The 23,599-nt window shown below is 38.6% G+C and overlaps 1 protein-coding gene across 25 annotated transcripts in view; it reads left to right on the forward strand.

Moving 5' to 3' along the window:
- Positions 1–23,599, forward strand: part of INPP4B (inositol polyphosphate-4-phosphatase type II B) — a 361,482-nt gene that overhangs the window by 274,601 nt on the left and 63,282 nt on the right. Inside the window, exon 27 of one of the 25 annotated variants that reach the window (XM_083834865.1) lies at positions 4,422–22,433. The exons of 23 other annotated variants lie outside the window; for them this stretch is intronic. In XM_083834865.1, coding sequence (XP_083690991.1) covers positions 4,422–4,443 — 22 coding nt within the window. In that variant the 3' untranslated portion in view covers positions 4,444–22,433. Of the gene's footprint in view, positions 1–2,463; positions 4,375–4,421; positions 22,434–23,599 lie in introns of those variants that run through there. One more of the 25 variants, XM_083834863.1, reaches the window with a different exon arrangement.

Consider the following 23,599-nt stretch of genomic DNA (forward strand, 5'->3'; position numbering starts at 1 on the left):
ATTGATAGTTCTTGACCTTAATATTTGGCATTATCAGATTAATCTGTAGGTTTACACATACAGAATCCTTTTGTCTCTTAACAAAGATAGGTATTCTAAAGAAAAAAAATGTAATTTTCGCAATGAGTAATTGAGCAGAAGACTGAGATGGTTTCGAAGTGTAGTTGGGTTGCAAGCTGCTAGTGCAGTGTGATGTATTAAACTGAAGTATCATTTTGTATGTATCATTAGCTTGCATAAATCCCTTAGTCTCTGCAGTATTTCAGTGAGTGAATGACTCCTGTGTGCCGCCTTTCATAACTACATGTTTTATCATTAATGAAAAAATTCTTTTTTCTGTGTTGTTCCATTTTTGTTGGCATTTCAAATATGTTTTTTTTCTTTTATGTCTCCAATAAATACAACAGTGTGTAAGTTACAGTAAATTACCAGATAGAAGCAAACTAATTATATGAAATACTTTATTATGTAGAATAGCACTGGAAAAATTCCACAGATATAAACCTGATTTAAAAAAAAAAAAAAAGACCCTGACGTATTCCAGTACCTAAAGGGCGACTACAAGAACAGGAGAGGGACTTGTTGTCAGGGGTTGTAGTGATAGGACAAGGGATAATGGTTTTGAACTAAGAAAGAGTAGTTTTAGATTAGATATTAGGGAGAAATCGTTTACTCAGAGGCTGGTGAGGCCCTGGCACAGGCTGCCCATAGAAGCTGTGGATGCCCCATCCCTGGAGGTGTTCAAGGCCAGGCTGGATGGGGCATTGGGCAACCTGGTCTGGTGGGAGGTGTCCCTGCCCATGGCAGGGGGTTGGAACTGGGTGGGCTTTAGGGTCCCTTCCAACCCAAACCATTCTGTGATTCGATGATATATACAAATTAACTTGTTAGTACAGAAGCATAGTAGGTTTTTGCAGACTAAAATGTTAGGGACTTTACGTGTTTTTTTATCACATAACTGATTTGAAAGCCGAGATGATTAACACATTAGTTATATTTGCAGGTAAGAATAAATTGAAGTCTCAGAAGAATGGTGAAAAGTCCAGAAAATCTGGAGAAACTTAAAAAGTAAATGAAAAGATGTATGAGTCTGAAGCAACATCACAAAAGTGTTTATTTTGGGGTTCTGCTCTAGTTTTAGGCAGATAAAAGCTTTATCCTGTTAATAACCTGCAAATGAATTTAAAACAGCCTTGAACTGAAGTAGCTGCAGTGTTGAATGAAAGTCAATAATTTTGACTTGGGTAGGTTTGTCTGGGATTTAAAGTAAGGGCCTTGCAAGTAGTGGCAGTGGCACAAAAATTTATCCTGCACCATCAGGAAACCAAATAAGCAAATCCTTTGCCTATTCTAGTTTCTGTCCGTATTGTACTGTGCACATAACCATAGGTTAAAAAAAATATTCAGAAGAGAAGAATGAAAATGTCAAGTGGGGATACGCAATATTTAACTCCATTGTATTACCATGGAGAGTTGGTTGGACAGTTTTAAGGAGCTGTCTTTGGGCTTTTTAAAATTATTTTTTAGAAATGTTTAAGGAATGCAGTAGTTACTGTATCTTCAGGAGGGCTCTTTGTGCCTTCCCGCTGCTCATCTGTGGCTGGAGGTGCTTATGGAGCAGCCCTTGAAGTGCCACAGGCTTTCCTTTCTGTTTCTCCCTCTCTACCACTGACTAGGGAGTGCAGCGAGGACCCTCCAGCTGTGCTCTCTTGTTGCAGGTAAAGGAAAGTGAGTGGCAGGGAAAAGCAATTTGAGAGAGCAAACTGGGAAGGAAAGAACAGTCAGGCAACAAGGAGGAAAAAGGCCGTAATTTCCACAGGAAGAGATATAATGGCATTTCAGCTAAATCTCCTGTATTTTATTTGAGGGAAGTTTGGCAGCTATGATTCTGAGGTTTGTGTGAATAAGGTCAATGGATTTGTTTGTTACTTGTTGTAATGCTTGCCTTTTTAACCTTTCTTTTTGTTTGATTACCATTGCAGACTCTTATTTAAAACTGTGTTTTTTCTAAGCTTTTCATTGACTATTTGTAGAAGCTTTTAGAATGATTTTTCACATCTAAAAGAATGCATTTTTTTTTGAGATGGAGAAAAACTGTGGTCACCTTTTAGTTTCTAATGTATGCAGTTTTCCCCTGATGAATCTCCTCTAGATCACTTTGTTAAACTCTGTCAATCAACTTCCTTTATGCTGATTGCTGCAAATCGCTTTTAAGCCTTTCAAAAGAACAAGTAGACAAGAAAAAATCAATTTTAACATCCAGAATCCTAACAGACTGGATTGATCTTTGAAAGGCTTCTTTCAAGAATTAACAGTAGGAGATAGAGAGTACTGTGAAACAAAGTGAGTTGTAAAAGCAAATGGAGATTCAAAAGCAGCCTTTATTGGAAATGCCATAATTTTGAGATATGAAAATTATAAAGGTGCCCCTGTAACTGTAAAGCTTTTCTTTTTTCCTGCCAGTGCTGGGCACAGCTTTGGGGGCTGTTGTAAAAGGGAAGCATGTGCTGCTGGTTTTGTGCATTCTTGACATCAGGAGAAGTTTGGTGATGCTGGACTCGTGTGCTGCTGCTTTTTGGCTTTGCTGTTGTCCCTCTAAGCCTGTGAATTTTGAGTAAACCAGAAGCAATTTAAGATGTTTCAGTTTGTTTGTTTTCACGCCCGTTGTATGATGCTGTTTAGGAAAATACTGCCAATACCTCTTATTTAGTGAACAAATTCATTAGCACAGTTAATGTCTTGTACTGATGAACTGTATGGAGTTTATTGCTTTTTAAGAAAGAAAAAAAAAAAGGTGCAAAAATCCTTCCAGTAGTTGTCCCTTTAGCTTATGAAAAATGTGAAATGATGCTAGGAATTCAGGCTTTATCGCTTACAATATCTGAAATACGGTTTTGTCTTCTGGGTGCAACTGTAGCCATTATGATGCTGCAGTTACAGTGTGTATAAAAACAGAAGCAGCTATTCCATAGTGGTACATGCTACAGTTTCCTTTGTGTATGTTGGTGACTTTCATTGATCTTAGTGACATTCATAGCACAGAATGAGGGAGATCAATATATGTTATTCCTTCTTTATCAAATGCTTGCAATTCATGTCATACTGAAATCATATTTTTAATGTTGCTGCCACTTATAATCATCATTTTTTGCAGTCAATATTTTGTTTTTCCATTCACCAATGTACAAATATTTCCTGTCATTTAATGTCAACTGTATTCCAGAAGACAGCAGAGACAAAACAGATGGACCAGAGTTCACTGCAGTATCTGTCACACAATTCTACTTTTCTTCCTTAGAGCTGGCCACTGCTTAAGGAGCCTTGGACCCTGGCAGGCAGCACGTTACAAAGCAGTTTCATAAAACTCTTTATTTTCTTTTCCAAACCTATTGAATGTTAATGTCTTGGTGACAGGGTCTGTGCTGAAGTCCTTCGGTAGTAAATAAGCTCAGAATCTTCTGGGTTTTTGAGCGCATTTCCAATAATGCCTCAAAAGTAAAACCAAGCAAATGATGTGACAAATCCCCTGTGTACGGTGAAGTCTCCAAGCTTTCATCCATCCCTGTCATAATTCTTAGCAGGGCACGATACCTGTCAGGCATTGAATACGAAATTTGACTCAACGTAGGACACACTGTTTTCATCTAAAATGCCAGCCAAGGATATTTCAGACTATTTCAGATAAATTGCCAATCAAAAATCTGATTGAAGTGCAAATACAAAGAATGAATGGTCTGGGCCACGAGGTATGGGCTTTTGATGGCCTAGTTATGAAGCAAATTGCTCCTTTTTAAACAGGTGTTTGATGGCATCTTTTCTTAAAGTTCATATTAAAGATGTGTGAGTTGAGAAGGAGGGATAGCTGTAACAGCTTCCACATGAGCTGGGTGGAAGCCATAGGTCCAAGCTGAGAGACCTTTGCCGTGCAAGGGCATATGCCAAACAGCATTGTGACTCCTGTGGTCTAGGAAGCAGGAGCAAAGTGACAGGATGAGAGGCTGGGATCCATGTGCAGACCTTCCTTGACCTTTCTCCCAGCCTTCCCCCAGTCCCTGTGAGCTTGTAGCAGGAGATGCAGTGCGTGAGTGGTTATGCAGAAGAAGCATGTGTTCTGTTCTAACCTTTTCGTTCCGTAGCCCATCAGACCTTCTCCAACATTTTCTTTTCCTAGAGTCTTGTGTTAGTATAAACAAAACTTTTAAGGGAGAACCTAGCTTCCAAAGTAGATTTTTTCCATCAGTCTACGGTTCTTGAGAAAGGCAACATTTTTATTTTGAGGTACAAACTTTAGATGCAAAGATTTACGTTACCTAAAATATTGAAAAGGGCCTGACACTAAGTAACAGGAAGGTCCAATTTTGATGCATTGAATCAACCATCAAATTTTTTTCTAAAACCAAATTACTATTTTTTTTCCACAGCAAGAGTGTGCATTGCATCTGACAGAGGAAAGAAAATAAAATGGAAAGAAGTAGGCAACAAGATGTAAAAAAGAATCAGTGCCATCGGCACAGTGTTGTACCTCTCTAGAATGAATGTCTAGTTCTGAGCATCCTGCTGGAAAGAGAAAGAGTTACAGACAACCATTACAAAGTGTTAAGCAGTAGCTTGAGCAGGCCTTATTAATTCTAAGGCTTTATAATACAAGTACTTAATTTCAGAAATTTAATCTTCATGGTGTTTAAAAAAAAAATCTGTTTTTTTTTTTTTTAAGACTTGAGAGGGAAAATAACAAGGGGGGGGGGGGGAAAGGAAAGGAAACCCAAACACTACAAAAGCCTCATGAAAGTTTTCTGTGAGGTTCAGACTTCTACATGGGAAAATTAAGTAAAATTAGTGGTTGCTTTATACTGTAGTCTCATACATTTTGTTTATATTTCATATATTGGGTCCAGATGTTCAAGTCCATGTTCTGCAGGGGAATATTCTCTAGCTAACTACAGAAGTTTCATTTCTCCTGTAGCTGATTTTTCTGGCTTCTTACAAGCACTAATTTCAGCCTCTCTGATCAACACCCCAGTCAGAGTCCTGAGAACCCTCTTGAGAGGCTTTTCTCATGTTCCTTCCTCATTTTCACCAGACTATTGCTGAAGTATTTCCCTCTGGTTGCTCCTTCTTCCTCTGCACGTGTGGCTATCTTTGTCTTTCTCCTCCTCCTCAGAGCTCGGACACTGGCTGCAGTAACAACTATTGAGAGGGCAGCAGAGACAGTCCCCCTGCCTCACTGCCTTTGCTTCGTGTTGCAGCAGTCACCGTCCGCCAGGGAGAAGAACAGCAACGAAAAGCCTTGTCTGACCCCTTGACTTGGCAGGCATTTAGCACAGATTGAATCCTCAAAACATGTACCTGCTGAATTTTAACAAGTCCTTGTTAGGAAGAGGTGATTTGAGATTCTTGCCAGAGCAGGCTCTTACAATAGTTAGATCTCTCATACCTTTATTACCTTTGTGCAGAATACCAAATCCCGCTCCAGTAATCATATCAAGGAGGGGGAAAAAAAAAACACTATTTTTTTCTTCTTTACATGACATTGTAAGCTCAAATTTTCACCATTCAAAATGAACTAACAATTGGAAGTGTAACATTAATGGAAAGCATTGTGTAACGGGAATTATAGATGCTCTTCCCCTGGAACCTGTAATTATATTCTAATATTGAGCTAATCACAGGGGAGGGAGGGGCGTGTTCAAGGGAAAACAGTAAAAACCTTTGCCACTCTTTGCAAGGAATATTTAAAGATGTGACCTAGGCTACCTCACTGAAGCACTTAAATTTTCAGGAGGTAGAAGTATATGCTTAATTTTCCTGTCAGACCATGGAGGGAAGGTAATACCAAACGCAATGCATATTGTCTATAAATTTTGACACCAGAGTCAGGTGGGTGAGCTGTTGAAATGCACCTGCTTCTCCTTCATTGCTAACATAGGGAAGGTGGGTCCTTCAGGAAGACTGAGGGACCAGAAGGTAAAACTACTGAGTAGCAAAACATGTGCATATATTAATTGCAGTGTATTACACCAAAAAAAATATAAATAAAACAACCTCCTTTTCCATTGAAAAAGAAAATGTTTGGCTGTATTTGTTTTTTAGCTTTGTGGCAAAAAGAAAGAAGGTTTGATTTTCCATGATTTTTTTTTAATTGAAGGGAGTCCTTGGCCCTTGGCTGAGCACATGTATATGATGACACCTTTCTTCAAAGGAGAACCAGATTTAATGGAATTCCAATCAAAAACTACTCTGAGTTGTTCTGCTCTAATTTGTGCTTTTTTTTTCCTCACTGAAACATTGACATAATAATGTTCTCTTACCTAGCCCATATTAGTTTTTACCATATCTTGACCCAAATGAGTGGGGGGGATTGAGCTATGCTGCCTTAGTATTTTAATTATTCAGCACAGACAGTGAAAAAGATGCATAATTAATTACCAGGTACACATTATGATCACTTTTTTAAATTTAAAAAATAAAATAATAATAAAAGTAAATAAATAATAAAAAAAGAAGGCCTTTTCCAATAACTTTGCTTTCTCATTTAGTACTGTACTTGAGTGTTTATGCCGTTCCTTATTCAGAACTTCAATGAAGGACTCCCTTACCTGAAATCAGAAAACAGATGCATTTTACTCACTGGAGTGAGTAATACTACTTTTTTTTCCTATTATATTTCATTTCTGTTAACATTTTCTGAGGGATTGTGTAGGAGAAGTCCTGCATGCATATTTATTACCTGTTAAATCTCCATGAGCCGCAGCTGAATTACCCTGGCTTTGACCATGTACAGCTAAAGCTCTGAGGAAAAGCAGCACTGCCAAACCTAAAATTCAGATAGGAAAGGAGCAGGAAATGAGGAGAATAAGTGGGTAGTAATAGCATACAATAGCTAGTTAAAATTATCATGGATTCAATCTCTTCAAGAATTTATCTGTCTCTGAAACTGTATTATTCTCAGAATAATATAATATTGGCAGGGAGAGCTGGTATCCTTCCTGAAGTCCCAGCCAGTACGGGCTGTGGAGAAGTTGGAGGGGATGCAGAAAAGAGCAGCAACTAGCTGCTGTTCTGGATAGGGTGTCTTGTAAAAGAAGACTGCGTTTCATCAGTGCAAAGATGATGCAGTGTCAGGCCACAGCTGTAATTGGCTTATGCGGAAAGCAGGTAGCAGGTCTATTTTTACTCTTGTTTTAGGCTCCTTAATCCCATCATCCAGCTTAGTTTCTTCTTTAGGAATACTCCCCGCTCAAACAATCATCTTATTCTTCTCATCCACCATCCCTGTTCCAGTTTTCTTCCATGCTTTTTTTTTTTTTCTTTTGGTCTGCTGCACTGCCAAATCACTCGGCAGCTGACTCCTTTTAACAGTGGTTTCTGTGGTCCTGGGACTTAGCGATGCTGTAGTGGTATTGTGACTCTAAACATACCTGATGCCAAGATCACTGGCATGGCTGTGCTCCCAGCGCCCTGGGAAGGTGCCAAAGCAGAGTTCGTACCCGTGCAAGGCCCTGGGATCCCAGGCCAGGGTTAGCTGAGGGTAAAGTCCCATCAACTGGGAAGGTCAGAGTGTGGGAAGGAAATCGCTTTTCCCTGCAACAGGGATGAAATATTTAGGTTGTAGGACCCAGCATGCTAATTAGATCACTGTTAGTGAGGCAGGAGGGAGATTCCACCCATCTGTGGTGCTCCAAAGCTTCACTTATCCTTATCAAAAAGATTCCGTAGTATTGTGATACGAGTGGCGTTGCAGTTCTTTCTTGAATCAGTTATTTGTAGTCTTTCTCTTTTTTGAAGAAAATAGCACATCTGGGGGTAATTTGATAACTTGAATTATTGCATCTGTAATTTTAAAGTAAATACTTTTATCAACAGGGCTGAATCAAGCATGCTGCACTGATACGGTTAGCTCCGTGAAGGAGTAGGAGGTCAGAGTTGGATCTCTTGTTGGGGGGAGAGGGGGAAGAAGGGTAGTTTTCTTTATTCTTTCATGGTCTGTAGGCTTTTTTTTAGGAAACAGGTGTTTGAGGCCCAACTGAAGCTTTTTCACAGTCAGGCCTTTATAAGGAATCTCTTCTTTCTGCTCTTCTCATTGATTGTATGGGTTTTCAGATTTATAAGCAGCTTCAAACTCGTGCTACAGACTCTCTGCATGACAGTGTCTCTGTATCTTGGCTGTGTATTTCCTAGCACTGGTGAGAATGTAGTCATCTTTGAGGTTTCTTATCCCTCATCTGACTTCTGCTGACCTCAGTCAACGTGCCCAAAGGCTGCTGGGATCCTTCCCCCCACACCAACCACTAGCATGTGACCTTTGCTTCTGTAGCAAGAGAGGCTAAAAAGGCAGCAGCTAATTAGCAGCAACAGAGCAGTGACCTTGCACCTTGTTTTAAAAATATAAAAAAATCTCATCAGTCACAAGCCCTCTCCACACAACAGTCAGCACTGTCAGATAAGAAGAACTTGTTTAGATTCTTCAAAAAATGGGTTAAGGAGCAATCTGGTCACATATTTTATAAGAAAGATCTTGGCTTAGAACCATCTGATTACCAGTTTGTGTTTTTGAGTAAACCGGTAGGTCCAATGGAAATGTATCATTCTTGTCAAAATAATGTTTTGTTTCATATGCGTTTTGCAAAAATCACTGCTCCAAAGTTGTCAATTTTTATTTAAATCCATTTATAACTCATAACTAATTGTTGACAGTGGAGCATCTACCGAATGCAAAGTAATCCAGCAACAGAAAGGTTTGCTGAACAGTTTCCAATAAAATGCCTTGTCTTGTTGTGATAAGCAGAAGGTGGGAATGTCCACAGTAAGTGGTTGAGCAAATTTTTTCATAACACATTTCAGCCAGGAAATAAAAACCAACACTTTTAGCCTGGTGGGGGTTATTGTTGCTGTTTGCTTAATTTAACCAAAACTGACACGATCTAAGTTTATTTTATGTAATAAAATGGCAGTTGCATTGAACGTTTCAGGAAAACTAATAAAAATGGCTAAGCTGGCACTATGTCAGAAGCATTATTGGCTGGTTTCAAAATGACTAAAGTAGTGTTTAAAAGATGAACATTTACGATAATAATTCACCAATCCATGGATAGACTCTGGAATTCTAGAAGTCTGTTTTGATAACACTGACTACCAGTTCTGAACACTTATTCATGAGGTCTTTTTAAATCTTCGATGTGTTCAGTGTTTGCTGTTTCACCTTTTCTTGTCATCAGTGTGCACTTAAGATTATGCTCTTTCCTACTTTCACATTGCTACTTCTTTGTGTTGCTAGATATTTTAAAGATCTCATCTCTCTCATTTAAGAGCTTATAACCAGAAAGATGTGAGTTTGTTTCCTGAAGGAAGAGAGACACTTTCTAACACTTTATTCTTACCAGTTTGTATTGTATTCTCAATTTTCCCACCAACGTAGCAACTGCTAATGTGGCAAGTTTCGTACATACTAACTGTCTTTCATTTAATAATCACTGGTTAAATGTAACAGGAATAGGCCAAGAGCTTAGATGTGAGCAGATGTGAAAACACTTCTTTCTGTCAAACATTCTTGACTTGAAAAGTTTCTAGAAAAAGAAAGAAGAGAAAAGTTTCTAATTGACCAGCAAAGGGTGAGATGAAGAAATGCACCGGTGTCTTTCTGTGGGAAGATGATGGAGTAGAGATGTCAAATCATCTACTTGTGACCACACAGCCCTTTCCTTTGTTGGACATTTGATTTGGATCTACTTTTTATTAAATACAGACTCTTCTCATTGTCTCCCTTATTTAAAACAGAAGTTGTTGCTGCCCCGAACATGCAATAGAAATGCTTATAAGGTTCATTGCTTTACTGACATTCACTGCTGTGCGCGTTAATAACTTTTTGCATTCCCTTTTGTTTTTCATGTTCACGCGGCAGTCCTGCATGTGGTGGTGCTGGTGCTGCCAAATCGTGCTGTGTACTGCCCGAGTGTTGGTGCTGGTCCTTCCTCAGCACCACGCTGAAGAATGTCCTGTCTGTCTTTCTTACTCTGCTGCTGCTGCCTAGGGGAGAAACTTGCTCCCTGTCCTCTTTCTCTGTAAACATTTGCTGCTACAGTGGCATTATCAGCAAATTTATAGACAATTGCTTTAAATATAGTTTGACATTTCTGTTACGCAGACTAGTATAGCTGGCCGTGTAGATGTTACTTGAATTCATTCCTGAAGTGAACTTGCATATCTAAGACTTCTACTACTCTTTTCCCTCATGTGCAGTGGAAATAGCCAAGAGGTGCTGCCTAGTTAGATGGGTATTCATTTTTATTCCTGTAGGATTGTTTTCCCAGTTAACCTGCCATGCTGCACTCTGTAAGGTACCGTCTTGCATTTTAACTGCAAGTTGATGTTTCTTGACGGAAAAATTGTTATTTCATGAAGCCTCTAGGGTGGATATGTCTTTGTGCTTCATGCTTTCTTTGCTTTATAGATAGATTAGAGTATCTCTGTAACAAAAGCCGTTAATTGTCAGGCTGGCCATAACGTGTAATCTGGTAGATTGAAAACCTGTGAGATTTTTCTGGTTGAAGAGGATTGAAATCACCTTTTCGTGGTGCTTAACAAGGTAACATTGCATACAGCAGAGTTTTGCTTCCTAAGTACAATGGTCTGTATGGTATAGCACATAACACGCAGACATAAATACTCCAAGAAAATGTAGGAAGTGGTGCATTTTGTCATGTGTTGCTGCTTTCCTAGGTGACTTAATGAATTTTCAAATATGGCTTACAAACTTTTAAAATATTAGTACAAGAAGAGAAACAGTTTTTAGAGAGCTTTTTTTCCTGTTTCACTGTTTTCTGATTGTTTTGCGTGACTGGCCGTTAGAAGTTAGATTAAAACACTTCAGACCTTCAAGTTCTGTGTCGCCCCACAGCTTTACTGTCTTCAGATGCAAAAGCTTGTTTGTAGATGACGATTTTGCTGAGGTAGAGTTACTGGGAAAATTCAGCCACTTGTTACTATAATGTGATACAGCTATTGTTCTTGGTGTTTCGGGAAGGATAACGAAACCTCAGTGCACGAGCACTTTTCAAATCAGACAGTTTTTCCTCACTTTCAGACAACAGCTATTCACTGGTAAGAGGATGCTGAGCAAACACATAGCACAGCAGTCCATAAAAGTATTTGTAGTATAAGCTGATTTTTTTTGAATTTATTTTGCACAGTGGTATCTGAAATTCTGTTTTCAGTCCTGAAGGCAATCATTCTTCCTGCTGTCAGGAAGAATCATCCTTTGTGCAGCACAATAGGGATAACAAAACTCATTTCAGTCTCAATTTAAGTTTAATTCTAAGGTAAAACTTGCAGTGAGGTGGTAATGAACTTGAACTCACAGTTTTGATTCTCTCCTTCATGCTTGTAATAGTGCTCAGACACAGTACAGGTATCTCCAAGACCTGGGCCTATTCTGAGACTGCCTCTTAAGCAGATGAAAAACTGTCATTTTCTTCTTTGCCTGTTGTTACAGTTAATATAGCAAAAGCATTTTTAATTAGGTTGTGTATCTTAGGATTGAATCAAACCAACCCAAATACGTACCCAGATGAAGAAAAGATAAGCATTGTGACTAACACGATGTGATAATTCTAGGAAATAACAAGTTAGTAAGACAGAGACTGATTATCTGAAGCAGAGAATGATTAAACCAGTTAAAAGCATTTGCAAAGCAAAACTCATGAAAGTGTTTCACAAGTGCAGCTGCGCAGCCCGATGGGTGCTGTGGTGATAACTGCTACCATCTCCTTCAAATTCAAAGAATTTGGACGTGTGTCTTTTCTGAAATACTGCCTTGTGCCACACACATCTCATATACTTTCTGACACGTCCTTCCCCTGAAATAGAACTGGGATGGCTATAGCAGAGTCAACACCAACAAATATTGTCTAGGGCCATCAGGGTGAGGTCTCTGGTGGGCCCATCTGTCCCCCTTCTCCAAGTGGCTGTATCAACAGCATGTAAGGGAGTGCAGGTTTGTGATGCTGTGCTCAGTTCGCTTGGGCCAGTCTGTTCTCCACAAACAATCTGTGTAATTAGTTAAATTAATAAGCATCCTCTCTTGATGAATTTGGCTTTTTTAGGCACAGATACAGTAACAACCCTTCCCAAATGTGGCTTTCTGTTGTGTGCACTTCACTGCATGACAAGACACAGCCAGATGGAATAACGACACGCTGGCTCAGCACAAGTCAAAAGACCTTTTCCCAGACAGGATCAAAACCTGGTATTACAGTGGGCTGCTTTATGCAAATGCTACCACTTTGTTCCTATTGCATTACAAAATATATTAAGCATCCAATTTCCTCTGTAAATGAAGCAGTGCATTATCTCAATAGCCATTTTTGAAACAATCTGCAACTTAAAACACAGATGCTAAAACTAATGGAACTAAATGAACCCCCTCTGAATTGTATCCTTGAATAGAGCAGTGTTTTAATAGTTTTTTTTTTTATTATAAAGTTTATTAAATGAAATACATGTTGCAATGGAGAGAAAAAGTCAAATGATCTTTTATGGAAAAAATAAAAACTTTAAACTTGCTATCCATACTCCATTGGCTATGGAATGCTAAAACAGAAATAAAAAGATATTTAGTCTTGTTGCAGAACTTAATGTTCTGTACCGCATTGTAACATAGCCCAAAACAGATAATTGCTTCGTCATAAATCTTTTTTTTTTTCCTTTATTCACATTACAGAAAAAATCGAGACTGTCCTTTAAAAATAGTCTGTAGTCAAGTGAGCTTGAAAGCTTATGCTGTTAGGCATCATGTTTGACAGTATTTATGGTGTGGAAAAGGAATCTGAGGTTTGTGTGGTTCATTTTGTAAACGATGTAGTGGTTGCCCCATGTATGAGCTGCAGATTTTAAAGCTTTGTAAAGGTGGGGAATGGCTAAGTGGGCAATTAGCTGTTGGAGAAGTCTTTTACAAAGCTTTCTGAACTCCGTGTAAACACTCATAATCAAGCTGTTGTTATCATAAAACTACAGGTGTCTTTCATATGAATATCTGGATTAAGAATTTGTGTTCCTAGTACACATCTTGGAGGACAGGTAACGACCTAATATAGGGGCGCTGAGTCATCCTGGGGATGCTCTCTATGCTTACAGGAAGCCTGGGCTGTGAATTTTGGCACCCAGATGCTTGACACTGCAGGTCAGGGAGCATATGGCACGTTGCCTTTTAAAGCACTCAGCTTGGTGCATGTTGTAGTTATCCTCCAAAGCAACTGAAGGTAAAATAAAATGAGGAGGGCAAAACTTAGCACGGGAGAGATTTTTCTGGCATCAGCACACTACCCAATGTGGTTTAAATCTACATTTAGCACTAGACACCAATGCATTTATCATAGGCTCAGCGAACACAAGAAAGTTATTAAAAAAAAAAAGTGAAAAGTGCACCACTAAATAGCTGATTAACCTGCACCCACTGTTATATTCAGGCTGCTTCCTTTATTTTCTGCTTGTTTCCTGTGATAAAATACTGACTGCATGCTTTGCTATTTTGAAGGTAAAAGTCCCTTTTTGTTAGTTTCCTTGTTTATATAGACAGCAGTAGCGATTAAGCAATGAACTTAAAATGCTGTTCTCCTGAACTGCTATTTATATATGTTGGTGGCTAACTTAAATTTGACACCTGTTTCAGACACAAAGTTACTAGAACTTAAATAATTTTTGGAACACTCTGAATTCTTCAAATACTTAAGGTTTTTTTCAGTAGATACACGTATAGAATTAAAAAAAAAAAAAACAACTATTCAGTGTTTTAGTGAATGATGTTCTAATCCTTCTACTGTGATCTGACGTTTACTTTTAAAAATATGTATTATGTATAGCTACTATTCCTTAGAACAAATATGTAGCTAATCATTTGAATGAAAGGGAGACAGAGGAAACTTTGTGAATAAAATAACTCCTCTTTAAGGAAACAAATGTTTGGCAGATAACTCTTTCCTTGCCCTTGGGTTGTATGTTACTTCTTTAATTGTTAACTCTCCTGAACATGACAGAACATTATTGGACCAATGTAAAACTGTCATTTTTTCCAGTTTCATTCCATTAGCTGTGAGTAATTTTATCTTACTGTGGGTTATCACATTTTAATTTTTTTACAGTATTCTGCAGGTGTTTCATTGCTGTGTTCCATACCTGAGAAAATGTAATCTATTATTTCACGCAGCAAAATATTCTGTATGCATTAGTACACATACTTGTCTGACAAGTGCAGTTGCTGGCCTGCGCTCACATGCCTTTAGCTTTGTTTGAATCTCCTATCTGCTGTCCTGAAATATTCATGCAGGGAGCAAAACTGAACCAAAATAGTTTAGAGAAGTTTTGCTAGTTGTTTGCTTTAGCCATGCTGTAAGAGTAGGAAGGATATCATTAATCTAGTAGTACATAAACAGTGCACAAGCTAACTCTGCCCCCTGTGTATATTAATGAGATAACAAGTGAAGCCTGTAGCTAGGCAGCGATAATTTCTAAAAATTACTTTTGTTGTTTAATTGCAGCTTTTGTGTTTTATTGATTGTATTTAAGCTGTTAGTAGCAGCACATTAATAGCACATTACAGAATTTATTTTTAACTAACACAGGATGAAATACTAATAAAACGAGACAAGCGTGATTCCAGCACCCTTTCCATGCGTTGGCTGCACTCTGGTGAGATGATATGAAGCTGATTTAGCTTTTTGTAAAGGTTAATTGGGAGTAAAACTGGGAATAGTGGAGATCTCTCAACTCTTGCATACTCGTCCGTATATATTTGTGTTTGTGGCAGGAGATAATGTCAGCAGTTTAAAATTCTTGGTCTCTGCTGTATTCTTACCCGTGCAGTGGATGCGTGCTCTAAAGGGAAATTTGTTTCATTACTAGAAGCCTCTAAGTGCTGTGCAACAGCCACAGAAAGGCGGCACTAACCAAAAGTCGAGGAGAGAGCAGCAACCTGCTCAGGCTGGAGTAGGGGCTGTGCTTTTTCCTGGCTCAGCGACCCCTGGCAGACACCAGAGAGAGCTGTGAATGCTGGTGTAGCTCACAGGGCCCGTCAAGGCAGTGTCATTTGCAGAAAGGTTCTTGCGGGATATGTTACAAGGTGCTTGAAGAGCATTAGCATTTATTAGATATTAAAAGGGAAGCAGAATTCCTTAAGGCCTGCCATTGTAATGGGCATTTGGGGGAACAAAGGGTTTCTAATTAAGGACCCGTGTGCCTTTTGGCTGCACTGTAGATCTGTTTGTCCACCTTGCATTTGGCTCATAGTTATTCAAATACTTAGAGTATGTGAGTGAGTGTTAACTGTTTTTCTTCGAGTGATTAAAGAAAAGCATGACCAGAAACACAGGCAATACCTGGGTTAATATCGCTCAGACTTGACTAGGTTGGGAGCTGCATTCCTGTAAAAAAGAGTATAAAATAGGAGATGCTGGAATTGCCTCCAGCACAATATCACGCAGTGCTGGATTTTAGGGACATTCAAGATATTTCAAAAGAAGAGCTTTATCTGGAAAATTGGTGCAGTGTTTATCTAAAGTAGGAGCACCATGAGATGATGTCTTACTGAAAAGTTTCTTAAACTGTTTTCCTTCCAGCACACAAAATAACCAGCTTCCACAACAGTAGAAAAAACCTCTGCAGACAGAGATAACTATCCGATATCTCAGTGAGGGAAGATTTACACCCTCCTGCTGCTTTACATGTTTCTTCCTGGGGAAGGAAGGAAGGAAATACTCAAACGCTGCTTCTGGCGTAATGCTTCTTCAGAATAATAGATTATAGATGAATAGGTTTTCTACAAAATCTTGGAAGGTTCCAATTTTATGTTATATGCTTTAGAATTTTAGTAGTAAAACCCCTCTTTTCTCCCAGTATATGTATTTTTAAAATAGCATATATTCTGCTTATTTGTCAGTAATGGCAATTATCAAAATTAGTGTAAATACCTAATTTCAGGTACTTCAGCCCATCCTTATCATTTGTTCTGAAGGGGGTAGGAGGAAAAAGTAGTGCATTTGGGGTTCAGTTGGGGCATTGCTTACAATTTATAAAACTCAGCAGGTTGGTTTTAGTCACCACTAAAGAGAAGGTGGTTTATTCGATAGGATGGTTGGGATGACGTCTCCAGATCACTAGTCTGCGTCCCGATCTGAGCATTTTTAGGGTGGTGGTTTCAGTTATAGAGTACGTACAGGAGCTTTCTTTGCTGCATTTGGTGCTGCTGGTACCAGCACTTGTGCACTGGCTGAAATCGTGTTTCAGGTGCATTTTTCATGTTTGACAAATCTACATGAGCACTAACCTCCCCCCTGCTTAAGTACACCCATGTACTAGCACTCAGAGAAAGTCTGGGCACAGAACAGATCAGCTCTCAAACCATTAATATGTTTTTCAGAAAACACCTGTTTCAGTATGTTGGTAGAAAGCAACTGATACTATTTACTTGAGATGGAAGAGCAGTTCACAAATCTTTCCTATGATTTATCACATGACTCACGCATTGGTAAATCCCATGAAGAGTTTATATGAATTGGTGTTACTAATCAGAATCAGTGACGTTCCTCTTCATATCTCAATTTGAAATTACAGGTAGAAAATACTAAGAACAGTCAAATTTATACCTGTTGCTGTTCAACACTTTCCTCACTTAAAATGACCTGAATTACAACTGCAACACAGAATAATTGATCCTCATTTTACACCAACAGTTCCCTCTGACCTTAATTTTGTCATCCTACTTATAGACTTGAGCATGTAGAAATTAATGTCAGATTTTAAGCGCTATCCTTCATGCATGGCTGTACAACAAGCCTATTCGGCCTCTTAAATCAGTTTTTCAGCTGTTCTTCACCATGGAGTAAAAAGGCTTAAAAAAAAATCTTTGCTGAAAGTTAAGGAATGATTCATGAAGTTTCTTCATGGTCAACAGGAAGTATTTAAGACACGATTAGATATACAAGAGAGAATTTATCACGGTTTCACTGTGCTCTGTGAGCTAAACGTATAATCACATCCTTGGTAAAACTCCCCTTTCTATGTCAGAAACATACTGGAAATAAGTGTGACTCACTAGCCAATAATACTGGCGCCACAACCTTATGGAAGGAAAACATTTCGTATGTTCAGAACTTATTCAAAGGATGTCGTCGTCATCACTTCCCACACTCAGGTCACTGTGATACCAGAGCTGTGGTCTCGGGGGTTGGTTGTGCCTGGTTTGTTTCTTTTTGTGTTCTTTTTTCCTGCACTAGGCCATAGATCACATTTGCTTTAATTTTGGTTGCATGTTAGATTGAATTTAAACTTTCCGAGAGAAGTTTCTCAGGAAAGATTTTGCAGTTTTGTCCTGAAAATTTTGCTTGCATGTGATCCTAATACTTTATGGAAGAATGTCTGGGAAGATTATTAGAATCATATTTTTTTGGATACGAAGAGAAACCTTTGTAGAATTGACGTGTAATGCTGCACAATGGTATTAGTAAATAGTAGGATCAAACAGCAAATCCTTTACTTGAAGTATAATAAGAGGTGAAAATCATGTTTCAAAAACCACTCAGCTGTTCTGACAGGTAAAGCAGCAGCTCTCCTGCAAACCCCTCACCTTTCAGTTTTGAAGCTAATCCTTCACACGCTACCAGAACAGCTTTGCAGGAATTAAAGCCTGTGTCCACACTTACAAGTTACTGGGGAATGTTTCTAGGATGTGATCTCAGTGATTTCTCAGTGATTTTATTCAGTGAAATTATTAAGTGTCTCTTGGCACAGTGTTGGCCAACAGAGACCAGTGCTCCCCTAGGTTTGGGGGTTGGCACAACCAAGGGGCTGTTCCCACGTGGCGGCCAGTGCTCAGCAGTCTTTTGGCAGAGAAAGAGGGATGCAGGGAATGTAACGTGAACTTGGTTTTGCTATTTTGCTTCAGCAGCAGGGAACTGCTGAGGGCAGTTCTACACTGCTATACCATTTAATTTTGTTAAATGACAAAATACCTAACTCATGAACTGTCTTCAATATTATTAAACTGGACTCGTGAACCAACAAATGATGCTTTCTTTGATGCACATTTGTAAAGGATAGATGAACGCTTGTGGGTTTTTTTGTTCTTGTTTTGTTTTATTTTTTTAATATATGGTTATTTTCCGGAGTTTTATATCAGAATTGAGATAATGTCTCTCTCTTAATTTAGAGAAGACATATGATCAGATAATAAGTCGTGACTATCTGCTTTAATCTGCAAGACTCCACACCGTTAATTTGGGAAGGATGTTGCACAGCAGGATGGCAGGAGGATGTTTCCATACTCCAAAATGGGAGTGAGTTGTGCTGTTTTACTGGTTGCAAGTGTGGGAAGTGCCTCCCATTCACTTGCCCTGGGAAATTTAAAAACGTCTGTTGATGAAACCTGGTGGGAAATTTGGACATCTGTAGTTAGTTGGACTTGAATGGGAACATGTAGACAGGAAAGGGAGGAGAGCAATCGAATAAATTGAATTTTGACTCCAGCATTCCTTCCGAAGAGTCCAGAGTACTTTTCAGTGTGATCACGTACAACAACAGGGTTTTGCAGGATGTGGTTGTGTGCACAGAAACCAGGTGTCTCCCGGCCTCTTAACTACTGCTGCAAGAGAGTGTGCTAATTAATCTGTTGCTTTACGGATCCATTATGAGCTGTCCGTAACAGTGTTTAAAAGCTGTGCTGTGACCATAGCTGAGCTTCCAGTACTCTGCTGTTTCTAACCAGCACCTCAGATTGAATCTTTTTCTTTGGACAGATTGAGAAACCATAGCTCTAGAGGTCTGAGTGCAAAACAAATTACTATGTGTTCATTATATTTTTGAAGATCTAGATGTCATGTTATTATGACTCCATCATGAATCTGCTGCCTGGACAAACTCAGTGGACAAGCCTCTGGTTATTTAGGAAGTAGAAAGGGTAAGGAGAGCACATTAAATGATGAAATTGTAAAATATATATGTTAAATATTTAAAATATATAATTATTAAAATATAACTAAATATTTTGAATGGGGGAGAGAAGAAAGGATTAACGGAATAGAGGATACTGGCAAAAGAGAAAAGAATAGGCAAAGAAGTTACAGTACAGGACAGCACAAAGCTCCCCCAGCAGAGGTTCAAACTGGCCATTAGGAAAAAATTGTTTATTGTGTAGGTGGTCAAACACTGGAGCAAGCTTCCTGGTGACATGGTTGATGCCCCAGGCCTGTCGGAGTTCAAGAGGCATTTGGACAGTGCCCTCAACAACTTTAACTTTTGGCTAACCCTCAAGTGGCCAGGCAGTTGAACTAAATGAACTCTGTAGGTCTCTTCCAACTGAACTTCCAATTTTGTTTTGTTCTTTTATAGAAGATAAAACAAGAAGAGTGGTTTTAGTGTGGCAATTTGATGCACATTTTATATATGTTTATATTGCTGATGTATGTTTAGTACCAGCTGTCTCCAAATTGCTGACTGAATTCATCAGTATTCTTAGATATAAGACTGCTATTCAGTTTCAGTAATGTCAGTTTTGAACCTGAGTGGAGATTATAGGATCACATAAGCAGCAAAAATTGATTTATAGCATTTTTTATTTTATTTAATACTGTCTAGATTTGAGGAATTTTTTTAAGTTATTGACAACAGTACACAGCAGAAAACTATTGAAAAGATTGTTTATACAGAAAATTTCTGATAGCTTCCTTCCTACGTCTTCCATTTAAAATGATGCAGAAACTTTTTTTTTTTTTTTACAGATAGTTGGAGGTTTTATTTTATCAACTTTACCTTTGAACATAAAGGGGTTTTGCCCAATATTCCTCTATCTGTTTTATGTGAGTTCTGCTGATTCAGCAGTCCTCCAGGACTGGGCTGAGATCTATTTCCTTGTGAATCACATTTTATTATTTCAGATGTTGTGGTGCAGCATCTTGATAATGGCCAAGAGATGCTCACAAGGATCCCATCTCCCCACTTTGAAAAAGTTAAGGATGCATTCCTAGAACTGTACTGCTGTGCATTAAAAACACTGTTTTTTCCTCTTCATACAACTGGAGCATTTCAGTGAATTGCAGTAACATGAATAATGCAAAAACTAAGTAGCTTTCACTCCAACAATTGTATTAAAAAAAAAAAAAGCAAGCAGACAGTGTTCCATTTAAAAACCTTGAGAGGGCTGAAACTCTTTGGAGAAGCTTCTTCTTTAAAAGTTCTGGATTGTGCTAGTCTTAAATAAAAACAGGAGGTAAGTTAGCAAAATTGTGTAAGATTGAGAACCATTTGCAATCACTTCTATTTGAAGAAATGTCTTTGCTGCCATTGTTGTAAGGGATTAAAGAGAAGCATCTCGCTTTTGCCATTTTTGTGTGTCAGCACTGGAGTTTGACAAGAAAAACCCAGAAGGCTCACAAACTGCTTGCTTGAGCCTATTTTCAAAAAAGGCAGATTCCCCAAAGTATCTGTGGTATATAAAACAATGAATTCAGACTGAAGTCACTGCTAGCACGTGGGGATCCTTGTGTTGATAGAAAGCTGCCTAACTATTCTTCCTGAAGCACTGCTTTAGGACAATTTAGCATTTCCAGTATCATTAGTAGCTGGATCTGGAAAAGTTCTACTAGGAGAAGGCTGTATCCCAAGGCATAAAAATGTGTCTCTTCCAAAAACACCGTGCAGGGATGGCCAAGCAGTGTGATAATGAAAAGCTGGAGTGTGCCCTGGTAGGCATGCTTGACTTTATAAGGATTCTTCAGAGGCTTCTTTTTTTCCTCACAGCATTTTCATTCTCTGCTCCACTGCTCGGAGTTTCAAACAATTTGTCATCCAGGTTAAAAGACAGCAGAAAGTACTTGCTGTTTTGCTCTCTCTCATTTGATAGGCATGCAACATTATCTCAATAGGAGCTTAAGATGATAAAACACCAACTGAGATAGAAGGCAGATTGAAATGGTTATATCATCATTAAAGTTACAGCACCCTTGGCTGTCATTTTGTTATTTGTACTTTGCTGTAAGCCTCAAATAAACAATTTGAAAGTAAATGAATTAAATTAGTACTATAGGTTAGAGAGGTGTTTGTGACCCCAGATGTTATGAATTCAGAAATTTTCACTAGTCCCTTTATGTGTGCATGTGCAATACAAGCTTGTTTAATATTTTGGAAGCTTTCTTCCTTCCCCTTTGCTGAGACTTAAGAGCTCTTAGAATGTGGTTTGTGATGGGGAGAACATCAAAAGCTATGGCTATGCCTTCACACCATTATAGGGTCAGATACTACTCTGTTCTGGTTGTGCTTTGTCAGTTGGAAGCTGAATAAATCCAGCTGATGTGGCAACAACTGGATGCGTGCTTTCTGATGCAGTAAAACTTCCACCAGATTTAGGTGGGCAAAGGGAAACAGTGTTGTCACACTACAGGCAGCCAAGTGTATATAGGTCCCCACTGTTTAACTTGAGATACTTCAGTCACTATGGAGAACACTTCAAGGTTTGTTACAAGATGTCACTGAATTGCATTGAAAAGTATTTGCAGTGCTTAGCAAAGCACCTGTCTGTGATGAAATATTCCTCTTAAATTAAAAGCATGTTTAGATATTCCACTCAGCCTTGTTCTTGGATAGCTAGTAATGGAGTTGGATCCCCTTGCTCTATTTTGAGAATGTCTTACTGAATCATGCATAGAATGATGCGACTGATATGTGGAACAGAGGTCCCCATGCATCAGCTGTTCACACTGGTTTTCCTGGGGGTAAGATAGAACTAATTATGTTGAAAGACACTGATCATTCTTTTCAGCGTATCAAAGAACAAATGTACTGTAGGCTTTTCTATTGAAAAAAAAATAATAGAACAAATGGCTATTATCTGTATTTCCATCATTATAAGTGCACAAATCGTAGTGATGCTAATGGGAGTTGTAGAAACAGATAAAAGACTGCACTGTCAATGAGATACAGAGCAAAACAGAGCAGGGCAAGCTACAGAAGTAGGAGGTTTGCATCCCCGGAGAGGCAGTCTGTAAGCATGTAACTCACTCTGCTTAGAATAAATTATTGGCATGCAAAACTAACGCCCTTCTGAATGAAGTACCTAACCAGTGGCTAATGCAGAGGCTGTGCAAACTTGCTGAACGCTGAGCTTTGTTGCTGCCTGGATGGAAGAGTTCAGTCTCTGCGTCTGCTCTGCCATAAATGCACATGTGAAGTTTGTGATGTGGAGGACATCCAGAACTGTCCAAAAGCCCTGGGGATGTGAGGCCAGGAAGGAATAGATAAGACTGTGCTGAGCTAGAGCTCCCAATCATGGGCATAAAGGGAGTAAGATGAAACTCTCATGCTCATCTCAAAGAGTGGAAAAGGTGGGAGGGAGAGTGGAAAAGGGTCAGAGGCCAACTTGTAGGATTGCCTTAAGATTAAGAAAGGAAAAGGAAAAATAGTAAGCAGTATGTTTTTAGAAGTACATAGAAATATAAGATAAAGCAGAAAATTAATGAAAAGAAATACACTGAGTCCTCATATTTGATCACAAATTATTATATTATCATGAGGGCAGAAGAGGAAGGAAGTTCTGAGTTCATTTTACATGGGGCTGTGCGATTCTACTGACCTACAGTCTCTTTACGGTCTGCTGGTACTTTTTCTTGACAAACAGCATACCTGGGACATGTGCTTTTGAATGAGAATTCTTGCTATCTGATGTATTTGGATATTCTTACATCCACAAAGGAAAAAAAAAAAAGAGTTACCTTTTCATCACAGAATATTCATAGTAACTAGAAAATTAAAATTCTCATCGTTCCTTAGTGCCTAAAGGAAGTCCATGAACAGGAATCCTGAGCATATGCAAATAAAGATCAATTCAGAGGGACTGAAGAGGTATAGTTGAAGTATGTATAATTCTACTTGTATAGAAGCTATCAAGACTACAATAGGAAAGATTGGTGGTGATTTGAAAGTATCCCTGCTGCTCTGGTAGGGAAGTGACTGTACAACTTACAGAGATTCGGTACAACTTCATTGTAAGCAGATTAGTTCTTAGCTGAGTCGACTGAACAAGGTACAAGGTAAATTTCTTATGGTAATACAGGTGTGAGCCTTTAAATAAAAATAACTGCATTTTTCAAAGCTGAGCCAGCAGAACTGATAAATTTTGAAGACAATTTACTGTCATTTAAAACTATTTCAGAATAGTTGTAACTCTTTCAAAAAAAAACATGTGGCTTCTCTATTTCTGTCTATATATTTCTTAGTAGTTAGTAAAGCAGGACTGAAAAATCTGTGAAAACCATGGAGACATTATTTTGTCAATGCCACGTTGTGACATATTTGTGATCTTTCTTTTCTTTGCTTCCTTAGCTATTTTTTTTACTTCCTTATTTCATTTACATTTGGTGTGTGTGTTCATGGTAGTGATAGTATCGTTCATCTCATAAGTTATGTTAACTTGTGGATACTACCCTAAGGCACTTAGTAGGCTTAAAGAGATGTTATCCACCTAGCCATTGTGCATCCCTTGTCAGCTGTAGAACAATCTAAATATATGCAAGTACTTAGCATAAATCTATTTCATCAGAATGGCTATGTAGTTTCGCTTTGTTGT

Source organism: Anser anser, assembly GCF_964211835.1.
Source record: "Anser anser genome assembly, chromosome: 4".
Lineage (NCBI taxonomy): Eukaryota > Metazoa > Chordata > Aves > Anseriformes > Anatidae > Anser > Anser anser.